The sequence below is a fragment of the Hyla sarda genome, chromosome 5 (assembly GCF_029499605.1).
Source record: "Hyla sarda isolate aHylSar1 chromosome 5, aHylSar1.hap1, whole genome shotgun sequence".
In the NCBI taxonomy this organism is placed as follows: domain Eukaryota; kingdom Metazoa; phylum Chordata; class Amphibia; order Anura; family Hylidae; genus Hyla; species Hyla sarda.
In genome coordinates this window covers 327588867-327615571 of record NC_079193.1, presented here as the reverse complement: position 1 = coordinate 327615571, position 26705 = coordinate 327588867, and the positions used below count along the sequence as shown (strand labels likewise).

Below are 26705 nucleotides of genomic sequence, written 5' to 3'. Positions count from 1 at the left end.
ACTGATTGACAATCAATTCACATGCTGTTGTGCAAATGGAACAGACAACAGGTGGAAATTATAGGTAATTAGCAAGACACCCCCCAATAAAGGAGTGGTTCTGCAGGTGGTGACCACTTCTCAGTTCCTATGCTTCCTGACTGATGTTTTGGTCACTTTTGAATGCTGCCAGTGCATAAGACGGAGTCTACAACCCACACAAGTGGCTCAGGTAGTGCAGCTCATCCAGGATGGCACATCAATGCAAGCTGTGGCAAGAGGGTTTGCTGTGTCTGTCAGCGTAGTGTCCAGAGCATGGAGGCGCTATCAGGAGACAGGCCAGTACATCAGGAGACGTGGAGGAGGCCAATAACCCAGCAGCAGGACCGCTACCTCTGCCTTTGTGCAAGGAGGAGCACTGCCAGAGTCCTGCAAAATGACCTCCAGCAGGCCACAAATGTGCATGTGTCCACTCAAACGGTCAGAAACAGACTCCATGAGGGTATTATGAGGGCCCGACGTCCACAGGTGGGGATTGTGCTTAAAGCACAACACTGTGCACGACGTTTGGCATGTGCCAGAGAACACCAAGATTGGCAAAATTCGCCACTGGTGCCCTGTGCTCTTCACAGATGAAAGCAGGTTCACACTGAGCACATGTGACAGACATGACAGAGTTTGGAGACGCTGTGGAGAACCTTCTGCTGCCTGCAACATCCTCTAGCATGACCGGTTTGGCGGTGGGTCAGTACTGGTGTGGGGTGACATTTCTTTGGGGGGGGGGGGGGAGACACAGCCCTCCATGTGCTTGCCAGAGGTATCCTGACTGCCATTCGGTACCGAGATGAGATCCTCAGACCCCTTGTGAGACCATATGCTGGTGAGGTTGGCCCTGGGTTCCTCCTAATGCAAGACAATGCCAGACCTCATGTGGCTGGAGTGTGTCAGCAGTTCCTGCAAGAGGAAGGCATTGATGCTATGGACTGGCCCCGCCCGTTCCCCAGACCTGAATCCGATTGAGCTCATCTGGGACATCATGTCTCGCTCCATCTGCCACGTTGCACCACAGACTGTCCGCCACCTCATCAGGGCATGCCCAGGCATTGTAGGGAGGTCATACGGGCACGTGGAGGCCACACACACTACTGAGCCTCATTGTGACTTGTTTTAAAGACATTACATCAAAGTTGGATCAGGCTGTAGTGTGGTTTTCCACACTAGACAGGGACTAAAACTAAGGAACACAAAACATTGATTTTATTTTTTTTAATACAAAACAATTCTAACTAAACCAACTTTCTTCCATGATGGCTTAGATACATCCCTTGTAAAACAGCTTCCTTGTTCTGTTGTGTGCCATTAGTATACACAGAAATGGAAAATCGTTGTCCATAAGTCAGGTATAATCTAAGGGTGCACCTATGGTCTGTCTCCTTGTACTAGTAAATGCCATATGTCGGCTCGTTAGAGTCCCGATATCGGTCCAAATATCTTAGAGGCTGAAGATGAGGAAATTTCACTTGTGGTGGATGATAAGCTGGAGGGAACTGGTGCTCAAAGATTGGTTCCTTCATATCTAGGAGAAAAGAGAAGTTCACGATTCAATTGCATGAAGGTTAATACATCTCATAATTCTGATAGTAGTAAATGATTGGGTCTATCTGCGTTTTCCCATGTAATCACTTTTTGGGTGGCCATACACCTTCAGTACCTGGTAGACTAAACAGCTCTCTCTCCTGATCTTCACACATTTTGTATTTTGTGTTCTTAGTGGAAGGAAGAGTAAGTCGCTGCCAGACAGATCAAGCAGTAGCTTATATGTCTGAAAACACAAGGCTCGGGCAAGTAAAATCCAGCATGGCCGACCCTTCTTTCTCTTTCCTCCCCCCCCCCCCCCCCAAATACACTGGGTTATAGTGTGGGTGAACAGGTGACCGATGAGGGGTTAATGGGTTAAATACATACAAGCACCTCGAAGATCTGTCCCTCTGAAGATCGGCATCAATCTTCAGTAAACTGCGCGCTGGAGGCGAGCCCCCTGGCTCAATTTGAATATTCATTGTCTCAGGTCACATGACCACTCACATGACCCACGACAATGAATATTCTTACTGAGCCAGCAGGCTCGCCTCCAGCGCGCAATTCACTGAAGATTGATGCCGATCTTCGGGGGACAAATGTCCAGAGAGCAGGTATGTATTTAACCCATACAATACAGAAATTTAGGTGCACTACTGTGGTAGATGTATACAAGTATACAATGACATTGGCTATCCCTCAACACTGATGTTAAAATTGAGACATTCGCCAGTATATCCTTATATGAAGGACACACCAGAGCCCGCACACCAATGCCAAGGTTTCTCAAATGGCGCGGGACCCAACGCTAACCTACCTGTGCGTGATAAGCAAAAACCAGGGGCCAGTGGGCAATTACAGTAGCACTAGGCCAACATGCAGCCTACTCCCAGTTCCCTCCGGTGTAACTGAGCACACATACAATGGGAGGAGGGAGAGAGGCTACAAGCCCCACCCAAGTTGGCTGATATAGGTGCATGGCCTCACAGGTGCAACCCCAATGCTGCCTGGAAAATGTTCAAGGCGCATTAACATATGGAGTTTACACACCTCCAAGTAGTGCTGGGCGGTATACCAGTATGAACCAGATACAGTTTTTTTTTTTCCCACAGTATGGATTTTTGCCCATACCGCTATACCAGTCAGGCCCCTCCCCCCACCCTCCGAGTCAATAAAAAAAATCATTTAACTTACCCGTAATGGGGGTGGTCAAGGCCATCCATCCTTCCTGTAGCGTCCGGCGGCATTCCGGGTGGAGGGTGAACCGGTCCGGGATGTCCTTCTCCGGGGGTCCTCTTCTCCACTCCGGGCAGACTCCGGCCTAGTACGCTGCATAGACGCCGCTGCGCACGGACGTCACTGCAGCGTTACTAGGCCGGAGCGGAGAAGAGGACCCCCGGAGAAGAAGGACAGCCCGGACAGGTTCACCCTCCACCCGGAATGCCGCCGGACACTGCAGGAAGGATGGATGGCCCGGACCACCCTCCCCGGACGGTCCCTGCAGCAACTGGGAAGGCGAGTCAGGGTTCTGGGATGGACAGAGGTCTGTATAATATACTATACCTACAGTAGGCCCTCCAGCTGTTGCAAAACTACAACTCCCAGCATGCCCGGACAGCAGCCAACGGCTGTCCGGGCATGCTGGGAGTAGTAGTTTTGCAACAGCTGGAGGCACCCCTAGTTGGGAAACACTGACCTATACACTACTATATAGTCCAACACGCTGGGAGTTGTAGTTTTGCAACAGCTGGAGGCTGTAGGGTTGTTTGTTACATCTATTTAAAAAGGGTACTCCACTGCCCCAGTGTTCAGATCATTTAGTTCCAAAAGCCCATTTAGTTCCGCTACGCCACCTCAATGCAAGTCTCAATGTAAAAATAAATAAATAAAAAATACCGTGAAATACTGTGATACTTTAGAAAATTACCGTGATACTCATTTTTGGTCATATCGCCCAGCACAACCTCCACGTATACATTTTTAAACAACAACAAAAAACGTGGTCTCAAATGGCTGGAGGTGCTCAACCTTGCTTTAGGTCCCGCGCCATTTGAGAAACCTTGGCGTTGGTGTGCGGGCTCTGGTGTGTCCTTCATATAAGGATACACTGGCGAATGTCTAAATTTTAACATCAGTGTTGAGGGATAGCCAATGTCATTGTATACATCTACCACAGTAGTGCACCCATATTCCTGTATTGTATTATTCTAATTGTTACACATCCACACCGTCTATCTGGTGTAGGATTCTATTGTGGCACTTGTAGTCCGCTGCAGGCATCCTCCATTGTATGCATTTTTATGCTGGGGATCGCCCCTAGCAACAGACCACAAGGGCAGGATCTGCTCCCCCAGTATAAATGCACAACCGCATTTGGGTTTGAGAACCTTCAGCCATTTGAGACCACGTTTTTTGTTGTTGTTTATGTATTTAACCCATTAACCTCTCATCAGTCTCCTGTTCGCCCACAGTGTATTGGGTTTAGTATGGGTGAACACATGACCATTTTCCTTTAAGGTAGAGATGCGCAGTTATGCAGGAGTCTCCGGTACTTGTGGTAACTCGCCGCATGCGTAGCTGATCCGGCTGGACTGTGATAAAATAGAAGTCCCCACAGCTGTGTGGCAGAGACAAGGTCGCAGCCCCATCGCTGTGATGATGACAACAACAGGCGAATAGGGATGATGTCACATTATAACACCGACTAGTAAGTATATTCGGATAGGGGCATCTGACATGTAGCTGTGACATACAGGTAATAGAAAATACTCCTCATTGGTTAATTGGAACATAGGAGGAGCAATATAATTGTCGGATAAGCTGCCCATTGGAGGCATTTGATTAATGTGAGAGGTGATTGGCTGATAGATATGGCTGCATAGTGATAATGATACAAGGATACACTATAAATATTACCTGGGGGCCATTTTGGAGGATGTTTGCCTCCATGTTCGTATAGATGACAGTGCTTAAAGGAGTACTCCAGCGCAAAATAACTTATCCCCTATCCAAAGGATAGGGGATAAGTTATAGATCACGGGGGGGGGGGGGGGGGGGGGGTCCGAGCGCTGGGGCCCCCCGGGATCTCCTGGACGGGGCCGCGGCAGTCTGCCGGAAGTGAAGTTTCGTCCGCGGCAGACACTCCCCCTCCATCTATCTCTATGGGGTACATGGAGGGGGCGTGTTGGCCACAGCATCATGCGGGGACGGAACGCCCCCTTTCCTGTATATTGCCGCGGCCCCGTACCGAAGATCGCGGGGGGCCCCAGCGCTCGGACCCCCCGCGATCTATAACTTATAAGGGATAAGTTATTTTGCACTATAGATGTCCTTTAAGCACTGAAACATGTAGCGGGGGTAATATATTTGGTTTTAAGCGTCTGTTCCTATTCACCAATTGGCACTTGGGTTACTGTGGACTCCTATTTTATAAGGGGAGAGAAATCCCTAAAAACCAATAACAATAATACAGTTTATAGGGACAGCTTTATCTTTTAACCCTTTTCTTTGGTCAAACACATATTATATATTTTATTACGCACAATAAAAGTTATGTTTTAAGGGAAGGGTTTATAAGGGGATTTAGTGCCCCGAGCATTTGTGCCCTGGGTTTGTGTGTTAAATAAGAATTGGAATCCCTGTCTTCCCCTTGGGGAGTTTTTTTGATACCTTTACATGCCAGACACCAGCAGCACAGGACAATATAGTGCTAAATATTTTGGATTTTTCATGTAGTCCATGACCTAGATGTGAACCTTGCTCCACTAGAGATGACTGATGCCCGTAGGTAGTTGGCATTAGAGAGCACGATCAGTTCTAGGAGGTGCACATTATACTCACTCAGAATATTATGGAACACATTGGTCACGCTGTCATCCCATGCACACTGGAAAAAAGCAAGGCCAGCGGGGGTGATTTTGTCCTCATACTTTCTGTAGAAATCCAACGTCTTAAAGGTTCTCATCTTTAGGCTGTGGCTGTAACAACATTCTAAGTTAATATCTGCATATAAATAAAGCAAGAAATGCCAGGTTAAATAAAAAATAAAAATCCAAGACCAAGATTTTACCATGGGTATGGGCGCAGCTCATCCTTGAAGTCAAGGCGTTCTTCTTGCTTAAAAAGGATGAAAATGTATCTATGGTGTCCTGTGCCTTTAGCAGGGAATGCAGGGAAGTAGTGACACAACTCCTCTCCTGAAAATACCTGGTTACCGGGAATGTTCCCTCTAAAGAAAAATCAGAATGAAAAACAAATTGAGAATTTAACAGGAAGCCTACAAAACAAGGACCACGTAACAAGGGCAAAGAGTGAGATACTCACACCAGCCAGTGCACATATTCAGAGTCTGTATCCCTTAAGTGGCCATCTGGAAGTACAGCACAAAATTAAGTATATATATCATCAATCCAATCACTAGTCAAATCAGATCAGGATAACAGTAGCATAAAAGGACCTAATACAGGGTTTCCCAAAAAGTGTGCCTCCTGCTGTTCCAAACTAAAACTCCCAGCATGCCCGGACAGCCTTTGGCTGTCCGGGCATGCTGGGAGTTCTAGTTTTGCAACAGATGGAGGCACCCTGGTTGGGAAACACTGCCCTAATGCATGGAAGGCCTACAAGTAACTGCGAGAAATGTTCAACAGACCCTGAAACTATAATCTATGGTCGTATATATGGAATTTCCACTATACTTCACTTTCTTTAGTTCCTCTTCTCCAGCCTCAATAGTTTGCTGAATAATATCTCTACATCCGTACACGGCCCATTTCATTCTCCCCCGCAGAATGTTAGGCATGTGTTCTTTTATCTACAGCCTGTGTCAGCTGCCTTCCAAGATTTCTCACCCTCCCATCTACAATCTGAGCTAGTGTGTAACCTCCTCCCCCTCCCTGCTGCTATCTCTAAAGCTGGTTTCACTGAGGCATATTACGGATTGATTATTTTGTTTATATTATGGCCACCAATCCTGGCCTTTCCATTTTAACAATAGTGTACGAAACAGACACTGTTCAGTTTTGATACTCTAAAGATTTACTGACCTTAGGATAATGGAAGCGACAGATGACAGCTACATTAGAGGGGCTGTCTGGGTAAAGAGTTTATACTTATTCTAAGGGTTGACAAAAACAAAAAAAAATAAAAAAAAATAAAAACACATTTACCTTCCTTGCTCCTGCACTGCCAGTATCATGGAGCTCCAGTTCCTACTATGCAGTGCTTTGGTGATGTCACATGCCCACTAAGATAATCAGTAAACCGAAAACCACGTAGCTGAAACCAGAGCTCCACGATATCGATGGCAACGTAAAAGCGAGGAAGCTAAGTGTTTTTTTTTTGTTTTTTTATTAAATCTACCCCTCCCTTACCTTCAAATTCTAATTTGGACCATGAGAAAATGGTCAAACAGAATTAAAGGGGTACTCCGGTGAAAACCTTTTTTCTTTTAAATCAACTGGTGGCAGAAAGTTAAACATATTTGTAAATTACTTCTATTAAAAAAATCTTAATCCTTCCTGTACTTATTAGCTGCTGAATACTACAGAGGAAATTCCTTTCTTTTTGGAATGCTCTCTGATGACATCACGAGCACAGTTCTCTCTGCTGACGTTATTATAATAATAACACTTTATTTATTGTTGTCCTTAGTGGGATTTGAACCCAAGTCCTCAGCACTGCAATGCAGCAGTGCTAACCACTGAGCCACCATACTGCCCTTAGCATGTCAGCAGAGAGCACTGTGCTCGTGATGTCATCAGTGTTCCAAAAAGAAAGGAATTTCCTCTGTAGCATTCAGCAGCTAATAAGTACTGGAAGGATTAAGATTTTTTTAATAGAAGTAATTTACAAATATGTTTAACTTTCTGCCACCAGTTGATTTAAAAGAGAAAAGGTTTTCACCGGAGTACTCCTGAGCATTAGGTACACAAACCTGGATTTGTCAGCAGTAGGGTCCATAAAGAACCTTCTTCTGCCTCGAATGAAACCCCCGGGGCTGCTGCAGCCTGCAAAAAGGTAGAGCATGGGTCAGGTACTTCTCCATATTAGGAGTCTAGTGTTGGAATATTATATACTGGAGCCAACCTCTGTAGGAGTAACCACATTCCCATAGTAAACAGGCATCACTGTATCCTCTGCTGAATTGTAGTGGATTCTTAACGTGACCCTGGGAACAAATGTGGCTTCTCCAAAAAGATCTTTGTACACCCCATAATGTTCGGCCACTCTCTGTATGTGATTGGGGCCCCATGTCCTTTCCCACTCTGCGCGCACTTCATCCAAAGGAATCAGCACTAGGATAAGAAAAATAATCTATTATTCTACAAGCAGAACAATTAAATATCACAGGCACAAAGTTACCGATATAATAAGATCCCAACATTAGACATGTGGTAGATTATATAGATTAACCCTCTAAATGTTTTGAGTACAATTCACCATCACAATTCTTTTATCCCACTGAGATTACACAGCAGTGACGGAAAGTCACAGCGTTGTCTTACAGCTTCCAATATATATCTACCCAAACCATTATGGGATGGACGACGAAATCCAATGGCAAGTATATTAACCTCTTAAAGTGTTACTGTAATTTGTAAAAATGTTTGACACATCATCCAGACAAGCTTAGATGTCAGTCAAGACTCATTCACCACAGACTATAATGGAGTGGATGAGGTGGCCTGCCAGGCAGTAAATGGCGCTGCCGCACACTTCACCAGGTTATAAGTCTGAGACTTGGGGCAATCTAAAAACTTTTGACAAGTCTGGACAACATGTCTAAAGTTTTTAAAAATGACAGTAACGCTATAAGGCTCAATCACATAACATTTGTGCCCTTTATGACGTTAGCAGAATGTGCATATAGAATGCCGAAATATCCATGCATGGACAGGCACGGGCCCCACTGACTTCAATGGTCCAATAATAGTCAGCTATACTCCAATCATATGCATGTTTTACTTGGACTCAAAGAAGAGGTGTGCTATGCTTTTGGGTCCAAGGCAAAACACATATGCTTGAAAAATAACGTAAACCTAGTCATTAAGACAACAATTATCATTGTTATCTTTGGAAAGTGTGTTATAAAGTATATATTTTTTGCTTTGATTTTGCTTATGTCCGACATATTTATCATATTATTGCAGGGGAGGATGATAAATTTGACGCATATAAGCAAAAATAAATAAAACAAAAACAATAAATCACTTCAGAACATCACCACTTTGCACGATTCCTTTTCTTCTCTGTGACTTTTCTACTCAGTCACATTTGTGAAAAAAAATTTGCAATAGGTTATACACACAAATTAAATGATATATGTTTATTTTATAAAATATTTTTCACATATACAGTGCAGTACAAATCTGTATCTGTCAGTTAGAGATGAGCAAACTTCGTGATTGGATACAAACTTCTCGACTCGACGGTTGCTGACTTTATCCTGCATAAATTAGTTCAGCTTTCAGGTGCTCCGGTGGGCTGGAGACTCTCTCTCCACCTTTTCCAGCCCACCGGAGCACCTGAAAGCTGTACTCATTTATGTAGGCTAAAGTAAGCAACCGCCGAGCCGAGAAGTTTGTGACGAATCGAATCACTGTAAGTCCGCTCATCTCTACTGTCAGTGTTACATTGGTAGGCATAGTACAGCCATGGCTACCATCGGCACCCTGCGATCATGCTTGTGTGATGCTGATGAAGAGCAGAGGAAGCCCTCTCCCTCTGACACCCTTTAGAGTCTACAGTCACACTGACCACAGCATCTATAGCACCTTTTCTGCAGTATTAGGATGAGGCTGGCAGAGCAGGTGCGGTGAGTTCATATTCCCCGGTGAGAGTCATGATTGGTCGTTACCAACTAATCAAAGCTCCCCCTGGGGAATATGAAATTACAGTGTCTAAACATCCTGGTATCAGATTGGAAACTTGAACACATACATGTGCGGTGACGTGAGGCTTTTTCTAGCTCTGGATTCCGATGATTTGCTTTCAGCACTTCCTTCTGGGCCTTAACTCTTTCTTTTGAAGAAGAGGAAACATAGGGAAACCCAATGTCAACCTTCGGCAAGCTTTCACCTAGAAGTCAAAACATATAATATTTCCTTTTGATCAGAGTAAAGACAAGTAAAACGTCCAACAGGAATAAGATGAATGTTTACAATGGAGTCAGTTACCAGTGCTTGGTGCTGGGTTATCGTCTCATTCCTAATAATAGGTCATTGGTGTGAATTGGCCATATACAATGCAGTAGTCAAACAGTCTACTTGGCAACCAGGTCACCTCATCTGACAGGGACTCTCCCGCTTCTGGTTACATATTTCTGAGGGAAATACAGCTAGTGGTTTAGGGAAGGTTTAGAGCCAATAGAAGGTGTATAAACAACTATGGGCCCCTTACAAATGAAAGGAATAAACAGGGCACCGTTGGACTATGAGTGATCCAGGGATGTGTTGGGGTTTCCTCCAAAAACAGAAACCATGATGAGTGAACAAAGCATTAGGCTATGTTCACACGCCAGAATCTCAGCATAAATTTATAGCCAATAGACTTCAATGGGATTGGACAGTCCTATTCACACAGCAGAATTTCTGCTGCAGGAACTCCATTGAAGTAAATGGGCAATTAATTTCTGCAGAATTTTCATACATAATTCTGTGCAAAAATTCTTCTGTGTAAACATAGCCTAATACAAGGGTCTTCTCGCTTATCCCACACTGACAGAAGTCAGGTACACTGGGTGAAGGGGCAGAGACTGACATTTTACCTTTGTCCGGGTACAGAAACTGTCTGTACGTCCGCCACCAGTTTGTCTTCTTGCTCTCTTTGTCAGCTTGGCAGTAATACTTTTTGAAGCCACGATACTTCTTCAGAGAGTCCAAATCCTTACCCCTAAACTGTTCATTGGGAAGAGGCCCCAAAGGAGCGGCACGTCGGCATAAGGCGGCTAAGGAGATAACAAACATTATGAAATAATGTAAGTTCTATACACATATTCTGCATTCCATCATGTGCTCCCACAGTATAATGCAGTCACATATCATTCCCAGTGACATAAGAGTTTATAAGAGATAAGGTCTCATCTATTGTTACTGTATCAATCCCAGTTCTGCCAAACCATGAAACATTCACACAACTATTTCATCTGAATTAAAGTTTGTTGGATGTCTGTGTAAAAGTTGCAAAAAAAAAAAAAAACACCAGGAAAGGTCCCCTGGGAGTCTCAAGGCAACTTGTTATGTACTACAAAAACTCCTTGGGGATCGTGATCCCCCTCAGGGATAACCCTGACTGAAGACTCCCAAATAAAACTTAACTTTTATTTATAAATCCTATTTGGCCATTGGCCACTGAGCACACTTTCATTTAAATAGGATTTATAAATAAAAGTTAAAGGGGTATTCCAGGGAAAAAAAACTTTTTTTTATATATATATCAACTGGCTCCAAAAAGTTAAAGGGTACCTCTCATCAAATAAACTTTTGATATATTTTAGATTAATGAATGTTGAATAACTTTCCAATAGCATGTTAATGAAAAATATGCTTCTTTCTATTGTATTTTTCCCGATCAGTCCTGTCAGCAAGCATTTCTGACTCATGCTGGAGTTCTAAACACTCAGAGCGGCCAGCCTGCTTTGTTCACAGCCAAACAGGCTGTGAACAAAGCAGGCTGGCAGCTCTGAGTGTTCTCCTTTGTGAACAAAGCAGACTGGCAGCTCGTAGTGTTTAGGACTCCAGCATGAGTCTGAAATGCTTGCTGCCAGGACTGGCAGGGAGACCCCTAGTGGTCATTTCTTCAAAGTGGAAAATTAAATAGAAAGAAGCATATTTTTTAATAACATGCAATTGTAAAGTTATTCTGCATACATTAATCTATAATATATCAAAATTTTTTTGATGAGAGGTACGCTTCAAAACAGATTTGTAAATTACTTCTATTAAAAAATCTTAATCCTTTCAGTACTTATGAGCTTCTGAAGTTAAGGTTGTTCTTTTCTGTCTAAGTGCTCTCTGATGACACCTGTCTCGGGAAACGCCCAGTTTAGAAGAGGTTTGCTATGGGGATTTGCTTCTAAACTGGGCGGTTCCCGAGACACGTGTCATCAGAGAGCACTTAGACAGAAAAGAACAACCTTAACTTCAGAAGCTCATAAGTACTGAAAGGATTAAGATTTTTTTAATAGAAGTAATTTACAAGTCTGTTTAACTTTCTGGAGCCAGTTGATATATAAAAAAAAGTTTTTTTCCTGGATAACCCCTTTAAGTTTTATTTGGGAGTCTTCGGTCAGGGTTATCCCTGAGGGGGATCACGATCCCCAAGGAGTTTTTGTGTAAAAGTTGCACGACGATACAAGTCACAGTATCAAACTTTGATGAGAACCAAGGTGTGAATGGTTGTAATTATAATTATGTCATTCTAAACTGATTAGGAATTTTACGTATTTTATTTTACTTTTTTAACAACCTGCCATTGGTTGGCTTTAGGCTCTGTTCACACCATGTCAAACACTTCTAGCAAAGGTAAATGTTTGCCGAAGGCCTCTGCCCTGTGCCACTGCTTTTGGCTGCCATGGAGGCACCCTGTTTTTTGGCTGCCTAGCTGCCTGGAGGCACCCGGTTTAAAATACAGGGTGCCTCCAGCTGTTGCAAAGCTACAACTCCCAGCATGCCCAGACAGGCGTTGTAGTTTTGCAGTCGGTGGAAGTCCACAGTTTCTTGGCCCTAAACCAGTGTTTCCCAGCCAGTGGGCCTGCAGCTGTTGCAAAACTACAACTCCCAGCATGCCAGGAGTTGTAGTTTTGCAAAAGCTGGAGGCACCCTGTCGGTAAACACTGCATGAGAAGCCCTAGATCAGTCATCTCCAAGCTGTGGACCTCCAGCTGTTGCAAAACTACAACTCCCAGCATGCCCTGACAGCTGCTGTAGTTTTACAACCGATGGTGGTTCACAGCTTGAAGACCAAGGCGTTAGGGTGTTTTCCCAACCAGTGTGCCTGTATCTCTTGCAGAACTACAACTCTCAGCATCCCTGCACAGCCAGATTTTGTCTGGGCATGCTGGAAGTTGTAGTTTTGCAACAGCTGGAGGCCCACTGGTTGGGAAACCCCGCCTTAGACTCATGCACAGTTACTCCAGCTTGTGTCCCCCCCAGTGGTGCCCGGATGCCCCTTGGCTTTGCCATGTGTGCTTCACCTGACAATGACAGGCAGCGTCTCCCATAGGCGTCCACAGCTATTACCTCACGGTTTAGCCGCCTCCTTACCCGCGGTACTGAACGTCCTCCCGGTCACCGGCCATACTGATATCCTAGCCAAGGGCGCCGCCATGTTTCCTGTCAGAATTCCCAGACAGAAGAGGGGGAGAGCGCAGTCATCAAGGAACCAATCAGCACAGCGCTGTTGAAATCAACCAATAGGCGTTCAGGCATGTACTTGGGCGTAACTGTTTTGCCCAGTCAGTGCACAACATTGGCTAGTGACGAAACAGAGGGGGCGGGGCGTGCCTTATCCAATCACGTCTCACGTAGAGAACGTGCTGTTTTTACTGACCTACATGGTTGAGCATGCGTAAACGTCGTTGCCTTGGTAACTGTATCGCGTCTATGTGTTTAACTCTGTAGTAACCGGTGAGAGAGAACACGGGGCTCATGACTGACTTACTGATGCTGCGGGCCATCCGGGGGAGAGCCCGGACCCTGAACCTCAATGGGAAAAGATTACAACGTGTCCCCGGGGCTGTGGGCGACCTCCCCCAGCTGACGGCGCTGCACCTGAAGAATAACGCGCTGTGCCAGCTGCCCGGAGAGGTGACGGCGCTGAGCAATGTGAGCTTGTGCCCTAAGATGCAGAATTATACATAGAGGAATTGTGCACATGATGAGAGTTGTAGTTTTGCACCAACCGGACAGTCTGGCCGCAGCTTATTCCCCTGTCCCCCATTAAGAATACATGCACACTCTGCCAATCTGAGCGTGCATGTATATATGGGGTGGGAGCAGAAAGACTAGCGGTCAGCTAAACTATTTATGTTATATGACCTGTTTAAAGAAGAACTCTGTGTTCTTTGTTCTCCCATATCGTGCACACTCACCATCACTAGTCATACATCTGTTTTATTCCAGGGCGGCTGCATCTATGTATGTTATTACTGTAACTTGGTTGTGTGATCACCAGTCTGACTAGTCACTAGTTGCTATGCTAAAGGAGTAGTCCAGTCCTGAAAAATCTATCTCCTATCCATGAGTTCCAGATCCCGAGGGGTCTACCGCTGGGCCCCCCGCAATCTCCAGTACGGGGCCCCAACTCGCTGGCCAGAGAGCGCGTGTCGACCACCGAAGCGGCGGCCGACACCCCCCTCATACAGGGCTATGGGCCAGAGATTGCCAAAGGCAGCGCTCCAGCTCTGCTATAGAGTTCTATTGAGGGGGGGTGTCAGCTGCCTCTTCGTGCAGTGGTCGACACACGCTCTCTGGCCAGCAAATCGGGGCCCCGTATGGGGGTCCCAGCGGTCGGATAGAGGAAAGGGGGATACGTTTTTCAAGAATGGAGATCTCCTTTAATGTGTCAGAGGATGCCAGTCCTGGGTCAACTGATTTTCTTTGAACTACAGCTGACAGACCCCTCCCTTCTCAGAACTGTATACTGCTGCTGCTCTTTATGGCAGTGTTTTTTTTCCAAAGTGTGTCTCCAGCTGTTGCAAAACTTCAACTCCCAGCATGCCTGGACAGTTTTTGGCTGTCCGGGCAAGCCTGGAGTAGTAGTTTTGCAACAGCTGGAAACACACTGTTAGGAAAGCACTGCCATAAACTTCATCCTTACCATTAACTTTTTCAATTATTTATTAACCCCTTAAGGACTCAGCCTATTTTGGCCTTAAGGACTCAGACAATTTAATTTTTACGTTTTCATTTTTTCCTCCTCGCCTTCTAAAAATTATAACTCTTTTATATTTTCATCCACAGACTAGTATGAGGGCTTGTTTTTTGCGCGACCAGTTGTCCTTTGTAATGACATCACTCATTATATCATAAAATGTATGGCGCAACCAAAAAACACTATTTTTGTGGGGAAATTAAAACGAAAAACGCAATTTTGCTAATTTTGGAAGGTTTTGTTTTCACGCCGTACAATTTATGGTAAAAATGACATGTGTTCTTTATTCTGAGGGTCAATACGATTAAAATGATACCCATTATTATATATTTTTATATTATTGTTGCGCTTAAAAAAAATCACAAACTTTTTAACCAAATTAGTACGTTTATAATCCCTTCATTTTGATGACCTCTAACTTTTTTATTTTTCCGTATAAGTGGCGGTATGGGGGCTCATTTTTTGCGCCATGATCTGTACTTTTTTTTGATACCACATTTGCATATAAAAAACTTTTAATACATTTTTTATAATTTTTTTTTAATAAAATGTATTAAAAAAGTAGGAATTTTGGACTTTTTTTTTCCGTTCACGCCGTTCACCGTACGGGATCATTAACATTTTATTTTAATAGTTCGGACATTTACGCACGTGGCGATACCAAATATGTCTATAAAAAATGTTTTTTTACGCTTTTTGGGGGTAAAATTGGAAAAAACGGACGTTTTACTTTTTTATTGGGGGAGGGGATTTTTCACTTTTTTTTTACTTTTACTTTTACATTTTTTTTTACACTTGAATAGTCCCCATAGGGGACTATTCATAGCAATACCATGATTGCTAATACTGATCTGTTCTATGTATAGGACATAGAACAGATCAGTGTTTTCGGTGATCTTCTGCTCTGGTCTGCTCGATCACAGACCAGAGCAGGAGACGCCGGGAGCCGGACGGAGGAAGGAGAGGGGACCTCCGTGCGGCGTTATGAATGATCGGATCCCCGCAGCAGCGCTGCGGGCGATCCGATCGTTCATTTAAATCGCGAACTGCCGCAGATGCCGGGATCTGTATTGATCCCGGCACCTGAGGGGTTAATGGCGGACGCCCGCGAGATTGCGGGCGTCGGCCATTGCCAGCGGGTCCCTGGCTGCGATCAGCAGCCGGGATCAGCCGCGCATGACACGGGCATCGCTCCGATGCCCGCGGTTATGCACAGGACGTAAATGTACGTACTGGTGCGTTAAGTACCACCTCACCAGGACGTACATTTACGTCCTGCGTCCTTAAGGGGTTAAAGGGGTACTCCGGCGGAAACTTTTTTTTTTTTTTTTTATCAACTGATGCCAGAAAGTTAAACAGATTTGTAAATTACTTCTATAAAAAAATCTTAATCCTTCCAGGACTTATTAACTGCTGAATACTACAGAGTAAATTATTTTCTTTTTGGAACACAGTGCTCTCTGCTGACATCTCTGTCCATTTTAGGAACTGTTTGCTATGTTGATTTTCTCCTACTCGGGACAGTTCTTGAAATGGACAGAGGTGTCAGCAGAGAGCACTGTGCTCGTGATTCAGCAGAGTGCTCTGTGTTCCTCTGTAGTATTCAGCAGCTAATAAGTCCTGGAAAGATTAAGATTTTTTAATAGAAGTAATTTACAAATTTGTTTAAGTTTCTAGCACCAGTTGATTAAAAAAAAAAAAGAAGAAGAAAGTTTTCCACCGGAGTACCCCTTTAAACATTTTATATCCAGAGGTTTTATTCTAGCAGGTATACTAAGCTTACAACCTCCAGAAGTTCATACTCCCAAAGGTACCTGCGTCACATGACGTTTCAGGCACCTCGCCCTCTTTATTGAGCTTGATACAGTTGGAGTGAAAAGCTGTCTGGGCATGCTGGGAGTTGTAGTTTTGCAACGGATGGGGGACACACTGTTTGGAAAACACTGACCTATGAAGTCACTGTAGAAACAGGTGAGGTTCAGTAAAGAGTGTGAACACAGCCTAAAGACTTCAAATCTTAGGTCACATAACTTTCGCCTTATGGCAGTATTTAAAAAACAAACAAAAAAAAAACACTAAGGAAAAGTATCAAAACTGCACATGGTGTGAACTGACCTCAAACCATTTGAGTCTAATCAGTTCACCTAGGAGAACTCAGCACCAGCAGCTGCTTAATTAGTTTACTAGGTGCAATGATCAAACACCATACCCTCAGCCAGAGGATTTATAGGCAATGTTGGCTGCATTATATAATCACTTCAGTATGAAGCCACTCTATGGAGGACCTCTCTGTAGATAGTTTGACCATTGTATGCAGGACCCTAACAAACCATCATGGAGCCAATCTCATGCCTGCCACATCAGCTAAAACAGGTAAAAAGGCTTACACAAGAACCTCTAGATTATTCTCTAATAATAGCATATGTTCCACTATATAAGCAAAAAGGTAAAAATTAATTCTGGAGTGCTTCTTTAACAATGTAATGTTGGAGTGGTGCTCTGGGTCAGGCTACTTGTCAGATCATAGCACCAGTTCCCGTCTGGGTAACTCTGGATAACTCAATAACTTTGATGATCATGAAGGTTCCAGGTTAGATGTAAAATTTTGGGAAATTTTAAAACCATGGGGAAAAAATGTTTTATTTCCTTTTTTCCGGAAAAAAATGAAATTTTCTGAAAAATGGAAAAAAAAGCAGATTGGAGTAGTTTTTGAAATTGAAAATAATTACAATGCTGGATGTTGGTCTCACTATTTTACTGAGAGAAGGAAAAGAAAAATTATCTGTGATGGGGGAGAGAACATTATCTGTGATGGGGGAGAGAACATTATCTGTGATGGGGGAGAGAACATTATCTGTGATGGAAGAAGTGAACATTATCTGTGATGGGAGAGAACATTATCTGTGATGGGGGAGAACATTATCTGTGATGGGGGGAACATTATCTGTGATGGAGGGAGAGAACATTATCTGTGATGGGGGAGAAGAACATTATCTGTGATGGGGGAGAGAACATTATCTGTGATGGGGGAGAGAACATTATCTGTGATGGGGGAGAAGAACATTATCTGTGATGGGGGAGAGAACATTATCTGTGATGGGGGAGAGAACATTATCTGTGATGGGGGAGAGAACATTATCTGTGATGGGGGAGAGAACATTATCTGTGATGGGGGAGAGAACATTATCTGTGATGGGAGAGAGAACATTATCTGTGATGGGGGAGAGAACATTATCTGTGATGGGGGAGAGAACATTATCTGTGATGGGGGAGAGAACATTATCTGTGATGGGGGAGAGAACAATATCTGTGATGGGGGAGAGAACATTATCTGTGATGGAGGAGAGAACATTATCTGTGATGGAAGAAGAGAACATTATCTGTGATGGAAGAAGAGAACATTATCTGTGATGGGGGAGAGAACATTATCTGTGATGGGGGAGAGAACATTATCTGTGATGGGGGAGGAGAACATTATCTGTGATGGGGGAGAACATTATCTGTGATGGGGAGAGAACATTATCTGTGATGGGGGAGAGAACATTATCTGTGATGGGGGAGAGAACATTATCTGTGATGGGGGAGAGAACATTATCTGTGATGGGAGAGAGAACATTATCTGTGATGGGCGGGAGAACATTATCTGTGATGGGAGAGAGAACATTATCTGTGATGGGGGAGAGAACATTATCTGTGATGGGGGAGAGAACATTATCTGTGATGGGGGAGAGAACATTATCTGTGATGGGGGAGAGAACATTATCTGTGATGGGCGGGAGAACATTATCTGTGATGGGAGAGAGAACATTATCTGTGATGGGGGAGAGAACATTATCTGTGATGGGGGAGAGAACATTATCTGTGATGGGGGAAACATTATCTGTGATGGGGGAGAGAACATTATCTGTGATGAGGGAGAGAACATTATCTGTGATGGGGGAGAACATTATCTGTGATGGGGGAGAACATTATCTGTGATGGGGGGAACATTATCTGTGATGGAGGGAGAGAACATTATCTGTGATGGGGGAGAAGAACATTATCTGTGATGGGGGAGAGAACATTATCTGTGATGGGGGAGAGAACATTATCTGTGATGGGGGAGAAGAACATTATCTGTGATGGGGGAGAGAACATTATCTGTGATGGGGGAGAGAACATTATCTGTGATGGGGGAGAGAACATTATCTGTGATGGGGGAGAGAACATTATCTGTGATGGGAGAGAGAACATTATCTGTGATGGGGGAGAGAACATTATCTGTGATGGGGGAGAGAACATTATCTGTGATGGGGGAGAGAACATTATCTGTGATGGGGGAGAGAACAATATCTGTGATGGGGGAGAGAACATTATCTGTGATGGAGGAGAGAACATTATCTGTGATGGAAGAAGAGAACATTATCTGTGATGGAAGAAGAGAACATTATCTGTGATGGGGGAGAGAACATTATCTGTGATGGGGGAGAGAACATTATCTGTGATGGGGGAGGAGAACATTATCTGTGATGGGGGAGAACATTATCTGTGATGGGGAGAGAACATTATCTGTGATGGGGGAGAGAACATTATCTGTGATGGGGGAGAGAACATTATCTGTGATGGGGGAGAGAACATTATCTGTGATGGGAGAGAGAACATTATCTGTGATGGGCGGGAGAACATTATCTGTGATGGGAGAGAGAACATTATCTGTGATGGGGGAGAGAACATTATCTGTGATGGGGGAGAGAACATTATCTGTGATGGGGGAGAGAACATTATCTGTGATGGGGGAGAGAACATTATCTGTGATGGGCGGGAGAACATTATCTGTGATGGGAGAGAGAACATTATCTGTGATGGGGGAGAGAACATTATCTGTGATGGGGGAGAGAACATTATCTGTGATGGGGGAAACATTATCTGTGATGGGGGAGAGAACATTATCTGTGATGGGGGAGAACATTATCTGTGATGGGGGAGAGAACATTATCTGTGATGGGGGAGAGAACATTATCTGTGATGGGGGAGAGAACATTATCTGTGATGGGGGAGAGAACATTATCTGTGATGGGGGAGAGAACATTATCTGTGATGGGGGAGAGAACATTATCTGTGATGGGGGAGAGAACATTATCTGTGATGGGGAAGAGAACATTATCTGTGATGGGGGAGAGAACATTATCTGTGATGGGGGAGAGAACATTATCTGTGATGGGGGAGAGAACATTATCTGTGATGGGGGAGAGAACATTATCTGTGATGGGGGAGAGAACATTATCTGTGATGGGGGAGAGAATATTATCTGTAATGTTCTGAGTTCGTTCTCTCAAACTACAAATCCCATAGTTTACAAATACACTTGTTTATAATTTTAAGGTAATTTTTCTTCCACCCACACATCAGCCACCCCCACCCATTGAAACACACCTGTGCTCCCTTCAGTTTAATAGACCAGTGTTTTCTGACCAGGGTGCCTCCAGCTGTTGAAAATGATTGCACAATGATCGTCCACCCAGCAGTCGCTCCACCCATTGAAGCAAACACAGGCTCCCACCGAACACCTGACTAGTGATGTAATGTCTCGCGCCACACTGCAACCTGGGAAAACCTAAAACAACACTCATTTTGTATGCTGTTAAAAAAAATGTAGGGGCAAAAATCACAGAGGAATTGTGAGACCACCGTCTCACACAGGTACAGACACTATATTATGAACTACACTAACTTTACAGCCCCTGTAGCATAGTCAAATAAAATAAAAAAAATCCCAGAATGCCACTTGAAGGGCTATCTGAGAAACAATTAACTACGGTAATACCAACTAGATGGAGCCCAGACACAAACAAACTAAACTGAAACCTTCTCCCTGCAGCGCCCCCAGAGGCAGAAATACATATTGCTTTTCTTTCAATTCAGTGTTGAATTGCATTCCCGGATTTTTCTTGTCTTCAGGTGAGACTGGAGAACTTCTCAGATGTCTTTCATGAAGGTCTTAATGTCAACATAGTCCTTATATAATATATTGTTAATAGTTTATTAATACACTTGTATATGCATCAGTCATAATATCACATCTAAATGTACTTTGTTGTTATCATTTGTAAAAAGTCGCACATTTTAGCTGCAAACAGATGAAAAAGTTGCAGAGAAGGCACCATACAAGCTTGTGTACTGAAATAAAAAACGTGCACCCGCACCATATTTATCACATGCCATGGACCATTTGGTAGTACACACTAGTTTGGTAGTACACATTTGAAAAATTCCCCCTATATCTACAGCTCACTATTATTCCTGTGCTTTATATCTACAGCTCACTATTATCTCTGTGCTTTATATCTACAGCTCACTATTATCTCTGTGCTTTATATCTACAGCTCACTATTATCCCTGTGCTTTATATCTACAGCTCACTATTATCTCTGTACTTTATATCTGCAGCTCACTATTATCCCTGTGCTTTATATCTACAGCTCACTATTATCCATGTGCTTTATATCTACAGCTCACTATTATCTCTGTATTTTATATCTACAGCTCACTATTATCCCTGTGCTTTATATCTACAGCTCACTATTATCCCTGTGCTTTATATCTACAGCTCACTATTATCCATGTGCTTTATATCTACAGCTCACTATTATCTCTGTATTTTATATCTACAGCTCACTATTATCCCTGTGCTTTATATCTACAGCTCACTATTATCCCTGTGCTTTATATCTACAGCTCACTATTATCTCTGTGCTTTATATCTACAGCTCACTATTATCTCTGTACTTTATATCTACAGCTCACTATTATCTCTGTGCTTTATATCTACAGCTCACTATTATCTCTGTGCTTTATATCTACAGCTCACTATTATCCATGTGCTTTATATCTACAGCTCACTATTATCTCTGTATTTTATATCTACAGCTCACTATTATCCCTGTACTTTATATCTATAGCTCACTATTATCCCTGTGCTTTATATCTACAGCTCACTATTATCTCTGTATTTTATATCTACAGCTCACTATTATCTCTGTGCTTTATATCTACAGCTCACTATTATCTCTGTGCTTGATATCTACAACTCACTATTATCCCTGTGCTCTATATCTACAGCTCACTATTATCTCTGTGCTTTATATCTACAGCTCACTATTATCTCTGTGCTTTATATCTACAGCTCACTATTATCTCTGTGCTTTATATCTACAGCTCACTATTATCCCTGTGCTTTATATCTACAGCTCACTATTATCTCTGTGCTTTATATCTACAGCTCACTATTATCTCTGTGCTTTATATCTACAGCTCACTATTATCCCTGTGCTCTATATCTACAGCTCACTATTATCCCTATGCTCTATATTTACAGCTCACTATTATCCCCGTGCTTTATATCTGCAGCTCACTATTATCCCTGTACTTTATATCTATAGCTCACTATTATCTCTGTGCTTTATATCTACAGCTCACTATTATCCCTGTGCTTTATATCTACAGCTCACTATTATCCCTGTGCTTTATATCTATAGCTCACTATTATCCCTGTGCTCTATATCTACAGCTCACTATTATCCCCGTGCTTTATATCTGCAGCTCACTAATATCCCTGTGCTTTATATCTACAGCTCACTATTATCCCTGTGCTTTATATCTACAGCTCACTATTATCTCTGTGCTTTATATCTACAGCTCACTATTATCTCTGTGCTTTATATCTATAGCTCACTATTATCCCTGTATTTTATATCTACAGCTCACTATTATCTCTGTGCTTTATATCTACACCTCACTATTATCCCTGTGCTTTATATCTACAGCTCACTGTTATCCCTGTGCTTTATATCTACAGCTCACTGTTATCCCTGTATTTTATATCTACAGCTCACTATTATCCCTGTTTTTTTATATCTACAGCTCACTATTATCCCTGTGCTTTATATCTATAGCTCACTAGTATCCCTGTATTTTATATCTACAGCTCACTATTATCCCTGTGCTTTATATCTACAGCTCACTAGTATCCCTGTATTTTATATCTGCAGCTCACTATTATCCCTGTGCTTTATATCTACAGCTCACTATTATCCCTGTACTCTATATCTACAGCTCACTATTATCCCTGTACTTTATATCTACAGCTCACTATTATTCCTGTGCTCTATATCTACAGCTCACTATTATCCCTGTATTTTATATCTACAGCTCACTATTATCCCTGTATTTTATATCTACAGCTCACTGTTATCCCTGTGCTTTATATCTACAGCTCACTATTATCCCTGTGCTTGATATTTACAGCTCACTATTATCCCTGTATTTTATATCTACAGCTCACTATTATCCCTGTGCTTTATATCTACAGCTCACGATTATCCCTGTGCTTTATATCTACAGCTCACTATTATCCCTGTATTTTATATCTACAGCTCACTATTATCCCTGTGCTTTATATCTACAGCTCACTATTATTCCTGTATTTTATATCTACAGCTCACTATTATCCCTGTGCTCTATATCTACAGCTCACTATTATCCCTGTATTTTATATCTACAGCTCACTATTATCCCTGTGCTCTATATCTACAGCTCACTATTATCCCTGTATTTTATATCTACAGCTTACTATTATTCCTGTATTTTATATCTACAGCTCACTATTATCCCTGTGCTTTATATCTACAGCTCACTATTATCCCTGTGCTTTATATCTACAGCTCACTATTATCCCTGTGCTTTATATCTACAGCTCACTATTATCTCTGTACTTTATATCTACGCCTCACTATTATCTCTGTGCTTTATATCTACAGCTCACTATTATCTCTGTGCTTTATATCTACAGCTCACTATTATCACTGTGCTCTATATCTACAGCTCACTATTATTCCTGTGCTCTATATCTACAGCTCACTATTATCCCTGTACTTTATATCTACAGCTCACTATTATCTCTGTGCTTTATATCTACAGCTCACTATTATCCCTGTACTTTATATCTACAGCTCACTATTATCCCTGTGCTTTGTATCTGCAGCTCACTATTATCCCTGTGCTTTATATCTACAGCTCACTATTATCCCTGTGCTTTATATCTACTGCTCACTATTATCTCTGTGCTTTATATCTACAGCTCACTATTATCTCTGTACTTTATATCTACAGCTCACTATTATCTCTGTATTTTATATCTATAGCTCACTATTATCCTTGTGCTTTATATCTACAGCTCACTATTATTCCTGTGCTTTATATCTACAGCTCACTATTATCTCTGTATTTTATATCTACAGCTCACTATTATCCCTGTGCTTTATATCTACAGCTCACTATTATCCCTGTGCTTTATATCTACAGCTCACTATTATCCCTGTGCTTTATATCTACAGCTCACTATTATCTCTGTACTTTATATCTACACCTCACTATTATCTCTGTGCTTTATATCTACAGCTCACTATTATCTCTGTGCTTTATATCTACAGCTCACTATTATCACTGTGCTCTATATCTACAGCTCACTATTATTCCTGTGCTCTATATCTACAGCTCACTATTATCCCTGTACTTTATATCTACAGCTCACTATTATCTCTGTGCTTTATATCTACAGCTCACTATTATCCCTGTACTTTATATCTACAGCTCACTATTATCCCTGTGCTTTGTATCTGCAGCTCACTATTATCCCTGTGCTTTATATCTACAGCTCACTATTATCCCTGTGCTTTATATCTACTGCTCACTATTATCTCTGTGCTTTATATCTACAGCTCACTATTATCTCTGTACTTTATATCTACAGCTCACTATTATTTCTGTATTTTATATCTATAGCTCACTATTATCCTTGTGCTTTATATCTACAGCTCACTATTATTCCTGTGCTTTATATCTACAGCTCACTATTATCTCTGTATTTTATATCTACAGCTCACTATTATCCCTGTGCTTTATATCTACAGCTCACTATTATCTCTGTACTTTATATCTACACCTCACTATTATCTCTGTACTTTATATCTACACCTCACTATTATCTCTGTGCTTTATATCTACAGCTCACTATTATCTCTGTGCTTTATATCTACAGCTCACTATTATCACTGTGCTCTATATCTACAGCTCACTATTATTCCTGTGCTCTATATCTACAGCTCACTATTATCCCTGTACTTTATATCTACAGCTCACTATTATCTCTGTGCTTTATATCTACAGCTCACTATTATCTCTGTGCTTTATATCTACAGCTCACTATTATCTCTGTATTTTATATCTACAGCTCACTATTATCCCTGTGCTTTATATCTACAGCTCACTATTATTCCTGTGCTTTATATCTACAGCTCACTATTATCTCTGTATTTTATATCTACAGCTCACTATTATCCCTGTGCTTTATATCTACAGCTCACTATTATCTCTGTACTTTATATCTACACCTCACTATTATCTCTGTACTTTATATCTACACCTCACTATTATCTCTGTGCTTTATATCTACAGCTCACTATTATCCCTGTGCTCTATATCTACAGCTCACTATTATCCCTGTACTTTATATCTACAGCTCACTATTATCTCTGTGCTTTATATCTACAGCTCACTATTATCCCTGTACTTTATATCTACATCTCACTATTATCTCTGTGCTTTATATCTACAGCTCACTATTATCCATGTGCTTTATATTTACAGCTCACTATTATCCCTGTATTTTATATCTACAGCTCACTATTATCCCTGTATTTTATATCTACAGCTCACTATTATCCCTGTGCTTTATATTTACAGCTCACTATTATCTCTGTGCTTTATATCTACACCTCACTATTATCTCTGTACTTTATATCTACACCTCACTATTATCTCTGTGCTTTATATCTACAGCTCACTATTATCTCTGTGCTTTATATCTACAGCTCACTATTATCTCTGTGCTTTATATCTACAGCTCACTATTATCTCTGTGCTTTATATCTACAGCTCACTATTATCCCTGTACTTTATATCTACAGCTCAATGTTATCTCTGTGCTTTATATCTACAGCTCACTATTATCCCTGTGCTTTATATCTACAGCTCACTATTATCCCTGTGCTTTATATCTACAGCTCACTATTATCCCTGTGCTTTATATTTACAGCTCACTATTATCTCTGTGCTTTATATCTACAGCTCAATATTATCTCTGTGCTTTATATCTACAGCTCACTATTATCCCCGTGCTCTATTTCTACAGCTCACTATTCTAAACTTGGGGAACAACCAGTTTACAAAAGTCCCTGAAGAGCTGAAGTACTTACACTCCTTACAGATCCTACACATGTTTGGGAATGGAATCACCGAAATACCTCCGTGTGTGTTTGGTAAGTATCTCCATGGAAATATCAGAGCTCGGCTGAGTGATTACATTTGTAGGGGTGCAGATCTTGTGTATACGGTGCCAATGGCAAATGTTTTAAAATATACACGCACTTGCCACTTTATTAAAGGGGTACTCCGGCCCAAATACATCTTATCCCCTATCCAAGGGATAGGGGATGAGATGTATGATCGCGTGGGTCCCGCCGCTGGGGACCCCCACCATCTGTCATACCGCACCCACCTTTGTGAGCTCTCCGCATCGCTGAAGGCTCCGAGTGTGAAGCCTGACGACAACGGGGCCGGAGTATCGTGACGTTACGGCTCCTCCCCCATTTGACGTCACTCCCCGCCCCCTCAATGCAAGACTATGGGAGGGGGCGTGACGTCTCACTATTATCTCACAAAGGTGGGTGCGGCATGACAGATTGCGGGGTCCCCAGCGGTGGGACCCTCGCGATCATACATCTTATCCCCTATTCTTTGGATAGGGGGATGAAATGTATTAGAGCCGGAGTAGCCCCTTTAAGTACTACTAAGTACTATTAAGTACTTGCTATTACTGGGTTGGACCCCCTTTTGCCTTAATTCTCTGTGGCATACTTCCTACAAGGTGCTTGACACATTCCTCAGATATTTGGTCTATATGGACATGATGACCTCACACAGTTCCTCCATATGGACATGATGACCTCACACAGTTCCTCCATATGGACATGATGACATCACACAGTTCCTCCATATGGACATGATGACATCACACAGTTCCTCCATATGGACATAATGACATCACACAGTTCCTCCATATGGACATGTTGACCTCACACAGTTCCTCCATATGGACATGATGACATCACACAGTTCCTCCATATGGACATGATGACATCACACAGTTCCTCCATATGGACATAATGACATCACTCAGTCCC

At 42.4% G+C, this 26705-nt stretch overlaps 2 protein-coding genes across 4 annotated transcripts in view; one reads left to right on the top strand and one right to left on the bottom strand.

Moving 5' to 3' along the window:
- Positions 1 to 1221: 1221 nt before the first annotated feature.
- Positions 1222 to 13038, bottom strand: MRPL38 (mitochondrial ribosomal protein L38). Its single transcript, XM_056522342.1, has 9 exons — positions 12819 to 13038; positions 10322 to 10501; positions 9496 to 9633; positions 7642 to 7850; positions 7490 to 7562; positions 5881 to 5926; positions 5627 to 5785; positions 5398 to 5534; positions 1222 to 1555 (listed from the first exon to the last, which is right to left on the bottom strand). The coding sequence occupies exons 1-9, from the start codon at positions 12880 to 12882 to the stop codon at positions 1419 to 1421; spliced, it is 1143 nt and encodes a 380-aa protein (XP_056378317.1). The 5' UTR covers positions 12883 to 13038; the 3' UTR covers positions 1222 to 1418.
- A 108-nt stretch (positions 13039 to 13146) lies between these two features.
- LRRC69 (leucine rich repeat containing 69) overlaps positions 13147 to 26705 on the top strand; it is a 41738-nt gene continuing 28179 nt past the window's right edge. For 2 of the 3 annotated variants that reach the window (XM_056522343.1, XM_056522345.1), the window contains exons 1-2: positions 13147 to 13379; positions 25655 to 25781. In XM_056522343.1, coding sequence (XP_056378318.1) covers positions 13203 to 13379; positions 25655 to 25781 — 304 coding nt within the window. In that variant the 5' untranslated portion in view covers positions 13147 to 13202. The remainder of the gene's footprint in view (positions 13380 to 25654; positions 25782 to 26705) is intronic. The other variant, XM_056522344.1, reaches the window with a different exon arrangement.

What these genes read in the sequence shown, in the direction of transcription:
- MRPL38 (XM_056522342.1), bottom strand. Translation starts at nt 12,882, where the DNA reads ATGGCGGCGCCCTTGGCTAGGATATCAGTATGGCCGGTGACCGGGAGG. An exon ending in GAGGACGTTCAGTACCGCGG is followed by an intron (nt 10,502 to 12,818) that starts GTAAGGAGGCGG and finishes TTATCTCCTTAG; the next exon opens with CCGCCTTATGCCGACGTGCC. An exon ending in GTTTCTGTACCCGGACAAAG is followed by an intron (nt 9,634 to 10,321) that starts GTAAAATGTCAG and finishes TTTGACTTCTAG; the next exon opens with GTGAAAGCTTGCCGAAGGTT.